General features: G+C 36.4%; 1 protein-coding gene across 1 annotated transcript; it reads right to left on the bottom strand.

Moving 5' to 3' along the window:
* Window positions 1-790: 790 nt before the first annotated feature.
* LOC136233310 (mitochondrial fission 1 protein A-like) lies at window positions 791-4,512 on the bottom strand. Its single transcript, XM_066022937.1, has 5 exons — window positions 4,371-4,512; window positions 2,869-3,007; window positions 2,645-2,766; window positions 1,318-1,381; window positions 791-1,216 (listed from the first exon to the last, which is right to left on the bottom strand). Exons 1-5 carry the CDS (start codon window positions 4,461-4,463, stop codon window positions 1,131-1,133), a joined length of 504 nt encoding a protein of 167 aa, XP_065879009.1. The 5' UTR covers window positions 4,464-4,512; the 3' UTR covers window positions 791-1,130.
* Window positions 4,513-11,790: the final 7,278 nt, after the last annotated feature.

Raw genomic sequence — 11,790 nt, 5'->3', positions numbered from 1 at the left:
CAGCTAGTTTGACTCAAGATCCCACTGGAGTTAGATCGATCTGGAAAAATCGATCGCAGCGAAATAGCCATCCTTCTAAATCACTGTCGTCAAACCGTGGAAATTCCACCTTGGTAAAACGAGTAGACAGCTGGTATGGAGGTTGATCTGCATTTTGAGAGTTTAGGTTTGTAGTGAAAGATGTTTTGGGTATAGTGGTGTCTCTGTTTGGGTGGAGATTCGAAATATGAGTCTTAAGCTCATCTACAATGGATGTTTTGAGCTCTGTAACTATAGTGATTTGTTGCTTAGCTAGAAGTTCTGTAACAAGTTGTTCTTGCTTTTTGTTATTCTCAAATAACATTCCACCAGGGATTTTAGGTCTTCCTCCATTTTTTTTTCAGCTCTTGAGCTCTGGTTTCTGTCATGGCTAATTTTGGATATGGCGGGTGAAAACAGGTGGCCAGGAAGTTGCTCTGATACCAAATGATTCTGGTAAAAGATATTTGATAAAAGAAGAAGAATCTAAAGGAGAGAAGAGAGAAAGCTGCTATTACTTTTCATAAAAATGAGCTCATAACCACTTTGGTACAAATAGTCGTTTAGCTTGGTGACAAATGAAAAAACAGAGCTAATCTCAGCAAAACACGTGGCTAACAGAATTACAGCTTGCAAAAGGTAAATATAACAAAAACACAAAAAAAAAAAAGGTGCTAAATGATAGAAATAAAAATACCACATATCACCATATCATTTACCAATTAGAAAATGAGAACACAAAATAGATAAAAATAAAAATTAAGATACAAAATAATTAATAAAAGTTCCATATATACACAAAATATAAACAAGGTATACAACCACCAATTCATAAATAGATGAACTGGGAGCACCTTATCTAATTTTATATTTACATATATTTTTAATTTGTATGTATTCATAAATTAGATGAACTGTGAGCATCTCCCCCCAATTTCAGTCCAGGACACAACAATATGATTTATAGAGTCGGCCCCGATTGAAACGATACAGTGAACACAGTTATCATTTTTCTAATATTTACATCATATATAACATATATATAACAAACTCCGATTTTGATGCGAAACCCGAAATTACGACCCCAAAGGTGACCATCTTACCTGGTGGAGTTAATGTCTTCGTACAAAAGCTGCAGCAATCCCACCAGCAAATAATCCAACTGTTGTAGCAGCAATGCCTATGCCTATTATACCATCTGCGAGAGGACAAAAAAGTAAATTCACAAACAACATTACCATTTGGGAATATAATAGAAGAAGAGGAGAGACAGTTAAGTTTTGAAAATTGGCAGTTTACCCTTTTTTATTTCGTCTTCAATTGCTTTTTTTAGGGACTGTGCTTGTCTCCATTCAGGTTCCATCTACAACAAGAACATATATCCTCATGATTCAATGTTTCAAATGAGTTGAATCTTAAAATACACAGTTTTTCTTTAATTATATCCAATTAAGAGGTTTGAGTTTGTTCGATCACGCTGTAAGCGACTCTTCTCCCAATTAGAATGTGATACATACACTAGGACTCGGACTCGAAACCTAGCTTAAAAAGCTCAAGCTAACTTTTGATTTAAGCTACCGTTGCAAATGGGGAGGGGACAGTAATGGGGAAATTCCCCAGAGAGACAGGGATGCGGCGGGAATGGGGAACTCTATCACCACCCCACGGAGACCATCCCCACCCCAATAGGATCTTAAAATGCACACTTTTTGTTTAGTTATATTTGATAAATCGGTTTAAGATTGTTAAATCACCGTTTAAGTATCTCCTCTCCCAATTTAGATCTGCTACAATCAAACTCGAAATCTAATGTAAGTGACTAGATACTTTTAGCACTCAAGACAGCCTTATTAAGGCTTTCGACATAATTGAAGCTGCTTTGTGGAAGATCATCATTTTCCATTTTGCAGGTTAAGGTAGAAATATACCTGAATACAATGTATTCAGGATGAGTAGTGACCTTAACTTTTTAGTGACTCAATATTCACCTCAATTGAAAAAGTAAGGCAAATTATACTCATATTCACTTAACTTTGTCCTTGTTAACATGATGGTCACTCAATTTCAAAACCGGTCATAGAAGTCACTTAATTTTGCCTTTACTAACATAATCCTTTAACCTTTGACCAATCCAATAATAGGTAACTCTTCATTATAGAGCGGATAAAAATGATATTTCAAGCAACTTTAATTTTTGAATTTTTGGTTTTGAGTTCATTATGTGTTGTTTGATTAAAAGAGAAAAGATAGTTGTGTAGAGAGAAAAAATCTAAAACTGGTGATTTAGAAAATAAAAAACGTGGTTCTATGATAAATGTGATTCTGATCAACTTTAATTTTTTTCACTTTTTCATTTTGAGATCGTCAAAGGTCATTTATTTTCATAAGATTTTTATGTTAGTAAAGGGCAAAAAGTGTAGTGACTTTTATGTCTCGTTTTGAAGATAAGGGGCCATAGAAAAAGTAAGACCTAAGTTGAGGGGTCACTAATGTAATTTATCCCAAAAAAAAAAAAAAAAGTGGAGATACAAGTTTAAATTAGAAGAGAAAATCAAATCAATGATGTAAAATAGCAATTGTAGATAATAATTTGCAAGTTGAAAGAATAAGGAAATAGTGATTAAACCTTTAAACATTCTTCCACCAGCTCTCTGCTCTTTGTATAATCACCCTTTCTATAATATCCAACAGCTAGAAGATAAAGCTTCTCTCTTAATTTCAGAGGGCTTGTAAGGTTGCCTAGAGAAGCTGCAAAATATTAAATTATAAATGGAACACCCAGAAATTATAAGGCCAGTACTATTGCTAATGCTTTTGTGATATAATTTATAGTGAGTGAGAGTCATATACATTCAAGCATAGCTAATCCGCGATGTATATCTTCTTGTCTTCTCGAATGCACAAGAGCCCACGATAAACGAACAAGACTTTCATTCTTAAATTCATCTGAGGATTCCTTTTGAGCTTCATGAACCTCTTGCTCACAACCCTGTGGATACACATGTATAAAGAAAACAAGCATTACATGACAGTATACTAGAACCTGTGCTGCAGAAACTAGTCAAAAGGGGCAAGGAATTTTAACTATTTAGCAAAGTGACTAAGCTGCATCTTCAAAAACTAGATCCAAAAACCACAAAAGACAACATTTAAATAGATATAGCAAAAACCAGATAGGTATCCCCACCTCGTGAGGATCCCCGTCTCCGCGCTCTTAATCCCCAATGGGGATCTCCGATTATTCCCTGTGATAGTTGATTTTTTTTGGATGATTTAAGTATATTTTAATTTGGTGATTGGTTGTTTTCCATTTTTAGTTTGTTGTGGTTTGGAAAATTTGATAATGATTGTTGATGTTTGGTATTATTAGCTATTGATTGTTAAAAGTTTTAGGCATTACTTTTTTTCTTTTAAACATAAACGTTGATTCCCGGTGGAACAGAGAATGGGAATGGGGAAAAGCTTTTGAAACATCCGTAAACGGGGAATGGGGATCCCTGCGGGGACGGAGATGGAAACAGATCTGTCTACGTTTAACTGGTGGGGACGGGGATGGGAAATGCATTCCCTGTCCCGCCCAGTTTACATCCCCAAAATGATAACAATAATACAACAATTAATAGAAGAAGATGCAAATTAAGTGAATTCTTAACTACAATAATCATCATCATTAATAATATCTAAGAAAAATTCTAATATTATGTATTATAACAGAAAACGGAAGGCAAGAAGAGACAACTTACCAAATGATAACATTTCATCATATCACCCAAAATACAAGGAAGAAAGACAACTTTCAAATTCCGTCAAGCCTATAGTTCTATTTCTATATACATATGATCTAACTTATTTGCTTAATGACGTTCAAAGGTTTATCCAAACTCTGGTATGAATTATCAATAGGTTTTCTTCAGAAAAACCACAAAAATCTAAGAAATGATAATCAAAGAAATCTAATAAATGCAACATTGTCAATATCATATTCATTTGTAAACATAAGAAAGCATTTCATCTTAGATTCAAGCAATATAATTTAATTACAAGCAGATTTATAATTTACGAAACAGAATAGGAGTTCAAGGAATAATCGAAATCCACAACTGATATAACATATCATATATTTATGAAATAGGATGAAAATTGAATGAAACAATTTCTATCATCACAAAGATATATAGATACAATTTCATTTTCTGGTAATATCGGAAAAAGCAATGCAGCTCGTTTTTTTCTGGAGGAAACAATATTTGTGCAGAAAATGAAGGAGAATCTGATGGTGATAAAACGGAGATATCTGAAAGCAGTAAAAATCACGGGGCAGAAAGAAAGAGAATATGAAAAGAAGAGCTTACAGCGACGATGTCAGGGTCGCACCAAGGGATCTGATGTTCGCCGGTGAAGTAATTGGCGACGGACTCGAAGAATTTGGCCATCTTGGCTTCCATGCTTTTTTTCTTTTTACTTTTTATTCTGTTCCGTCAATTTGATGTTTTGTCTTGTTTGTGAATTTTATATTATTTAAACCTTTCGCTTCTAAAAGTATTCTTATAAGTTTTTCTCAAAAAAACAAAAATACCCTCTCTTTTTTTTAAGACTAATTAATTTATTAGTCCCAATATTTTGACAAAACATATTGTTTAGTTTCTATATTTTTAAAAACACATGGTAAGGTCTTTAACCTTTTTCTCAGTGAACTGTTTATTCCTTCCGTTTGTTTGTTAGATTTTTTACCGTTTATGATTTCGGAAATGACTAAATTACCCTTTACTATTTACCTTCAAACTTCAGAATAGGAAATCTAATTTAAAAAAAGAAGCTATGTTGTATGGAGAACAAGAAAAAGAACAGATCCAATGCTTACAAATTTGAACGATTAAGAAGAAAATCAAGAAGAAAAACACTTAAAGTTGATTTCAGATGCATTAGAGTTTAAAGGAAAGGAAAATAAAGAAAAAGAAGAACGCAAATCCAAATTGACTAACAGAATCTTCATGAGAGTCTAACGGCATGGACTAAACAGTTCACCGAGAAAAACGTTAGGGACTAAACAGTTCACCGAGAAAAACGTTAATGACTTTATCATGTGTTTTTGAAAATACAAGGACTAAACAGTGTGTTTTGTCAAAATATAGGGACTAAATCTAGTTAGTGAATTTAATGATGTTTAATAACTTATAGGGTAAATTACACCCATAACCACTGAACTTTACTTATTTTAATATTTTGGCCACTGAACTTCATTTCTTAGAGCATCTACAAGAGACTCTTAGTACACTCTTTAAAAATAATATAAATAATTGACTCTTAGTGATTTAAGGGTGACTTAGATATATCATCTCCAACAATACTCTTTATATTTACTATTTATTTATTATTTTATTATTAAAATTATTATTTATTATATTTACCAATAGTATGAGGTTGATTTTTTATTCTTCCTCCTTAAATTTTAACTTAAGAGCCAATTTAAGAGGCTGTTGGAGATGTTTTTAATAGTATGATCACTAAACTTTATATTTTTTAACACCAGTAGCCACTCAACGCCGACCGTTAACAGCCTTAAAATAAAACAATTCGAAGAGTTAATAATATACTAAGGAACTTTAATTCTTGAAAATTTTAGTTGTAAGGTCATTTAGGTGTTATTTGGTTGAAAGAGAATGGATTTTTAGAGAGATAAAGCTCCAAAAAATTGAGTTTGCAAAATAAAAAATATGATTTCATGGTAAATGACATTCTGAACAACTTTAATTCTTGAATATTTTCATTTTGAGACCATTAACGGTTATTTTGAAGAGTTGGTTAAAGTTGAGTGGCTACCGGTATTAAAAAATGTAAAGTTTGTTGGTCCCTAGTAATTAGTTCCAATGGGGGGTTAGGAACTAATGTAACTTTTTCACTTTTAATTATGCTGACTTAATGTTATTTTAAAAGTTTGATAACTCAGCGTGTTGGTCAGCACGACCGATTGATTAGTCAGACAGTTTTAGTTCTATGCTGACTAAGACTGCTTGACTTGAGAGTTGGGAATTGACACTTTGAAAGGTCAGCTTCCAACTTAGCACTCAGATTTACTCAGTTTCAGTTTTAACAATTTATAAGCTGGGTAAATATAACAAGCAACACACGCATATATATATATATATATATATATATATATATATTGAGAGAAAGAGTTTAGAAGTTACTCAGCACGACTTATCCTGGTTCGGCCTCTCTGCCTACGTCCAGTCCCAGTTCCTCCTGGGATTTTCAATCCAATACTAAGCTCTTTCAAGGTAGAGCACAAACCCTTTACAAGGCAGTGAGTATGCAAGAGTACGTCCTCTATTCGTCTACTCAGCTCCTACTAAGTACTACAACCCAGCACTTAGATTTTTCTACCACTGAATACTTACAACCAAGTACTCAGCTCAACACTCTCAATATTCCTATTGATTACACACTTGTTCTTTTTCAAGTAAAGAACACCTTAGATGATTACAAAACAATCAATCTACCATTTACACAGAGAATAGAAACGTTGGTGTAAGATCTTTTTGTATTTGAGTGCTTTGAAGATTTTCTCTCTTGTATTTTTCTTTTGATACTTCGGCAATGATCTAAGGTTCTTGATTGTCCTTTTATAGATGGAAATCTCATCCTGGATCATTTTGAATTGGTTTAGCCGTTGTGTCCAAAATGGCTCTTTTAGGGAACATCTTCTGGTCAGATTCAGACTGTTCTGCCATTCCCTTCCTCTGTTTTCTTCAGGCGTCAGGTTTTGTCTTCTTGCATCAGACTTGTCTTTTTGTGCCAGTTGTCTTTTACCAATAATCCATAGACCCATGATTCTTGGGATTAGTCTTCTGTGTATTTTCGAGGCTTCAATTATTGGTGCAGAAGATTGGCAGACTTTGTCCTTTAGTGAACGGATCATTCATGCTGTCCTGACTGTCACTCAGCTCGATTCGTTATCTTCGAATGTTCAACTTCTATGCTGAGTTCCTTCTTAGTCAGCTCCGTTCTGTTTATTCAATTCTGAAGGAGTCTTCTAATTTAGTCAGCTTCGTTCTGGCATCTTTGAAGGAGGCTTCTAATACTGAGTTCTACTCTACTCAGCTTTCATCCTTTCATGCTGAGTTCCGTTCCACTCAGTTTGGCTTATGCTGACTTTTGTCCTGTTTAACTTTATATATATATTTGCACTCAATATTGAACAAACACATTAGTACAATTAAATCAATGAATTTAAATTTAATTGCCTCTTAATCATGGATGATTTTGTCAAATCAAAATCTTGTGAAAAGGTGTTTCAACAAACTCCCCCATTTTGATGTTGGCAAAATACATAATTATGGAACTCGGTTATAAGTTACCCCATGATTGATTTATTTTTGAAATATCTCCCCCGTAAGGGTTGCACATATTGTCTTACCTTAATTCTAAACCTTCCAAGATTTAATTGAATTAACCTTAAGACATTTGTGTATACTGACTTGATTTAATGTTTAGATTTTTCAAGGTCTGAGCTAATTTGATTTAAGTCAGTTTTCAAAAATATTAGAAGTATGTAGTTACTCAGTTTATTACTTAAGTATTTTAGTGTTAATGTATAATGAGTATGTTTTACTTCTTAATTTGTTTGTTCAAGTTTATCGACCAGATTGAGGAAATAGTACTTGACATAGATTAAGCAAAAAGATAAAGTAAAAACATATATGAGAGATTCTATGCTAAGTTCTAAACATTGACTAGACTATATCTAGTACAAGCTAGTTCTACTTCCTTTTCTTCAGATTGACCTGAGCTTGATGATCAGCATGATATACTCCTTTGCCTTTATCTTTGCTCCCGGATGCACCACCTGCAAGCTGAGTTCCTTCTGGATTCTTCTCCCCCGTTTTGCCATCATCGGGTTTGTAGAGAAAGGTTTCCTTTCGAGCAGCAGTGGAGAGAATATGTGAGTAGCGCTAAAGTCGGTTAGTACTTTCTCTCAGACCATCAATGACAGGTATACTATCATCTTGAATTGACCGAGGAATTCGTAGAGAACTACTCAGCATGCTCAAAATGCACTCATGGGACTTGCTGATCCAGGTGACAGAGTTGGTGAGTTGGGCATAGGCTTGATGGTACATCTTCAACATGCCTTGATCAAAGAAAACGCGTTGAGCGTTGTTTATACGCATGGCTCCGAGAATGGCTTGGGAGAGACTCAACATCTTATCATTGGGATCCATATTCATATGTGCTTTATTGATATTGAGTAGACTGACTGCTTCACTTAGTTGCTCAACCGTACACTGAGAAGTGGAAGAAACTAACTCACGGGTGCTCGTAAGATCCGTAGTCATCTTTGCAAAGTAGTTTTGCAACTCAGCAGAGGTGGCATACTCAGGATTGCCAGATGCGCTTGATTTGGTCAGTTCGGCAGTTAACTTAGCAAAATAGCCTTGAAGCTCAATGGAAGTTGCATACCCTGGATTAGCTTCCGATAGTTGTTGGATTTTGCCTTCAAGCGAGTTCAGATGATTCACCATATTGAGCATCAATTCAGTTAGCTTTGCTACTTGGTCTTGTCTGGGTTGCTGGCTTTGAATAGATGTCATTACACTTACAAGATCCTTGAGTCCCCTTATTTCATTGAGAAGCTGAGTGATGCTAGACACTTGGGATGACTCAGTATGAGATGATCGAGTAGCATCAGCTTGAGGAGGGTTCAAATCTTGAAGCAAGGACTGAGCCGAGGCAATGATTTGTCATCCTGACTCAGTAGCATCCAAGTATGTGAATTGAGCAGCATTGGCCTCAGAGGCTGGAATTGAGCTTGGTGGAGGTGGAGTTGGCTGTTTGCCAGATTGATCATCTTGATTGGTGATAGGACTTTGATGTAGATTTGCTCCAAAAGATGAGTCATCAACATGCTGTGTTGGAGGAGGAGTTTGGTTAGTCATGTTGACCTGCTCAACTTGAGTGGGTGAAATTGAAGCAGGATTTGTTCCATCTTGAGCAGCTGGATTTGGACTTTCAACAGATTTGGCTTGTTCCTCATCTTGAGTAACAGAGGCTTGTTTTTCTTTGGATGGAGACTCAGGATCATGTGCAAAGTACTTGAACTGTAGGTCAGACAGGTCAGTAAATGGTTCTTCAAGAGAAGAGTCTGCAAGGAGGTCAAGAGCTGGAGCCTTATGGGCTTTCTTTTTGAGCCGCTTAAACCTTTTTTCTTTGGGAGGAGAAGGGTCAGCATGAATGTTCTCCTCATCAGTATCAACTGTCTCTTCTTCCACAGTTGGATGCTCATCTTGCTCAGCATGCTCCTCAACAGCAACATTGTCTTCTCTCTCTATTCTCTGCTCAGCATTATCCTGAGGTTGCTTAGCATCAGTAGATTCTTGCTGCTCAGCATGGGCTTCTTCCTCAACAAGAGTTTCATTCTCAGCTTCCTTTTCTTGTACAGCATGTTCTCGCTCAACATCTTTGACTGGCTCAACATCAGTTTGTTCTTGGTCAATCCCATGACCTATGGACTGTACAACCCAATCTAGGGGATCAGCTTCAACTGTCTTTAAGGTGTGCACCTTCTTCCTTTTCATCAAAGGGGATTCAGGAGTTTCTTCTTCTTCATCCTCAGGCACTTCTGGCCTCTTTCTTTTCTCTGCCGACACAGCTTTCTCCTTAGCCTGGTCAGCTTTAACTTTTTCTCGAGACACCAGTCATACTTTCTTTGGGACAGTATTGATGTCTTTTGAGCATGTCTCAATGGCCTTTCTTTTCTGCTTCTTCTTCTCAGGCTCAGCTGACTTAGGTTCTTCAACCTGTTCAGTATCAACATCTTCTTCCTCTTCATCTTCAACCTCTTCAAATCCTTTTAAAGGCTGATTGTATAGCAATCCTTCCAGCAAAGTGGCTGTTATCTCATTCCCCCCCAGCTTTCAGTTTCATTTATTGTCTCAATCTTCTGGTCCTCAATGATCTTGGTAATCAGAGAACCCAGTCTCAGCTTCTTTCCACTTCTTTGAAGAGCCCCAACCAGAAAGACAGGCATGTTGAGTGGAGAGTAGGTCAACATGTGCCATATGAAGCACTGTTCAAAATTTGAAGCAGAGGAAATTGAGCTTAGCTTAGGGAAGATAAAATTGGTCAGTATAAAGTGAGCCATCTTCTGTTCTTGCTCCATACTGGAGCTGGGTATTTCACCTTTATGATTCTTGGGTTTACAGAACCCCTTCATCTTCTTAAGCATTTCCTTCGACACCTTTTCTTTTGTGGTCCTAAACTCCGTTCCTTCTTCTGGTAAGTTTAGCAGAGTAGCTAGATAGGCAGGGATTATGGTGATTTTCTTACCTTTGACTGTAGTCTCTAAATAGTCAGCATCGTCTTCATCGACGAACATGTTGGAATAAAATTCTCTGACCAGTCTAGAGTAGGTTTTTCCGGTGAGTGAGAAGAGTCCTTTCCATTGGTTCTTCTCGATCCAGTCACAAAACGGTTTCTCAGAAGTGACGAATCCTGGAGAAAACCATCTACACTTCAGAACCTCCAAGTTGTTGACCTTCTTATGGACCTTGATCATATTCCTTTCTATCTGCTTTGAAGAACCAGCGGGGTCAGCTTGAGTGGGTTTGCCAGAGGTTTGGCCAAGCTGAGTGGTGACGTTAGGGATTTCGTTCTTGCCGGAAGCCATTGTTACAGATGAAGGTTTTAGGTTTTAGGGAGAGAGAAGGGTTCGATTACAGAAGATCGTAAGCATAAAGAGTAATGAGTGGGGATCCTTCCATAATTTATATAGATTTACGGCGGCCCTATTCATTTAACTAGCCGTTTTACCTAGGGACGTTCAACCGACAGAGATTCTGTCATTTATGACATCTTCGGCGCATGGGATTTGCCATTAATGTACGTCTTTCCAAAGTGCCAGTAGTTACACGTGTAGGTATTTATTTTATGCGAGTGGGTTTCTACTTGATTTTGCTAGAGTTCGAAGCATTCGCGATGTTGAGTACCTAGTTTTTGTGAACAAGATTTTTGTATCTCGAAATAACTCAACATACGTTAATCACTCAGCATGTACATCTACTCAGCATAAGGTGATTACTCAATATGTTATCTACTCAGCACAGGATATTTACTCAACATTTGTGTCTACTCAGTATAATCACTCAATGTATATGTCAACTCAGCATGGGGTGATCATTTCAAGCTTGGTGAGTAGAAGTTTCTTATTGTTATTTACTCAGCATGGCATTTGTATAATCATTCAAATTTCCACTCACATGGCAATCATTCAACATTCAATTTTTCATATAGGTTTATTTAGAGTGGATTTGACATACCGATGGCTTCCCTTAGTATATTGAATTGTTCTCGTGCCAAGGGCTTAGTGAAGATATTTGCAAGCTGTTCATTTATTGGCACATAGGTCAGCTTGATCTCATCTTTTAGTACGTGATCTCTGATGAAGTGATGTCTTATGCTAACATGCTTCATCCTGCTGTGTTGGACTGGATTCTTAGATAGATCAATGGCACTCTTGTTGTCACATCTGATCTCTATTGTCTTTGTTTTAACCCCATAATCCTCAAGTTGTTGCTTTATCCATAGGACTTGTGCAACACAGCTTCCATCAGCGACGTACTCAGCTTCGGTTGTTGACAGAGCAACTGATGACTGCTTCTTGTTGAACCGGGATACTAGACAGCTTCCAAAGAAATGACATCCTCCTGAAGTACTCTTGCGTTCTAGCTTATCCCGTCCATAGTCAGCATCAGTGTATCCTATGAGTGTGAAGTC

The sequence above is a fragment of the Euphorbia lathyris genome, chromosome 6 (assembly GCF_963576675.1).
Source record: "Euphorbia lathyris chromosome 6, ddEupLath1.1, whole genome shotgun sequence".
NCBI classification, from domain to species: domain Eukaryota; kingdom Viridiplantae; phylum Streptophyta; class Magnoliopsida; order Malpighiales; family Euphorbiaceae; genus Euphorbia; species Euphorbia lathyris.
This window is presented reverse-complemented; position numbering and strand designations above follow the sequence as displayed.

What these genes read in the sequence shown, in the direction of transcription:
- LOC136233310 (XM_066022937.1), bottom strand. Translation starts at nt 4,463, where the DNA reads ATGGAAGCCAAGATGGCCAAATTCTTCGAGTCCGTCGCCAATTACTTC. An exon ending in TGGTGGAAGAATGTTTAAAG is followed by an intron (nt 1,382 to 2,644) that starts GTTTAATCACTA and finishes TTCTTGTTGTAG; the next exon opens with ATGGAACCTGAATGGAGACA. An exon ending in TGAAGACGAAATAAAAAAGG is followed by an intron (nt 1,217 to 1,317) that starts GTAAACTGCCAA and finishes GTCCTCTCGCAG; the next exon opens with ATGGTATAATAGGCATAGGC.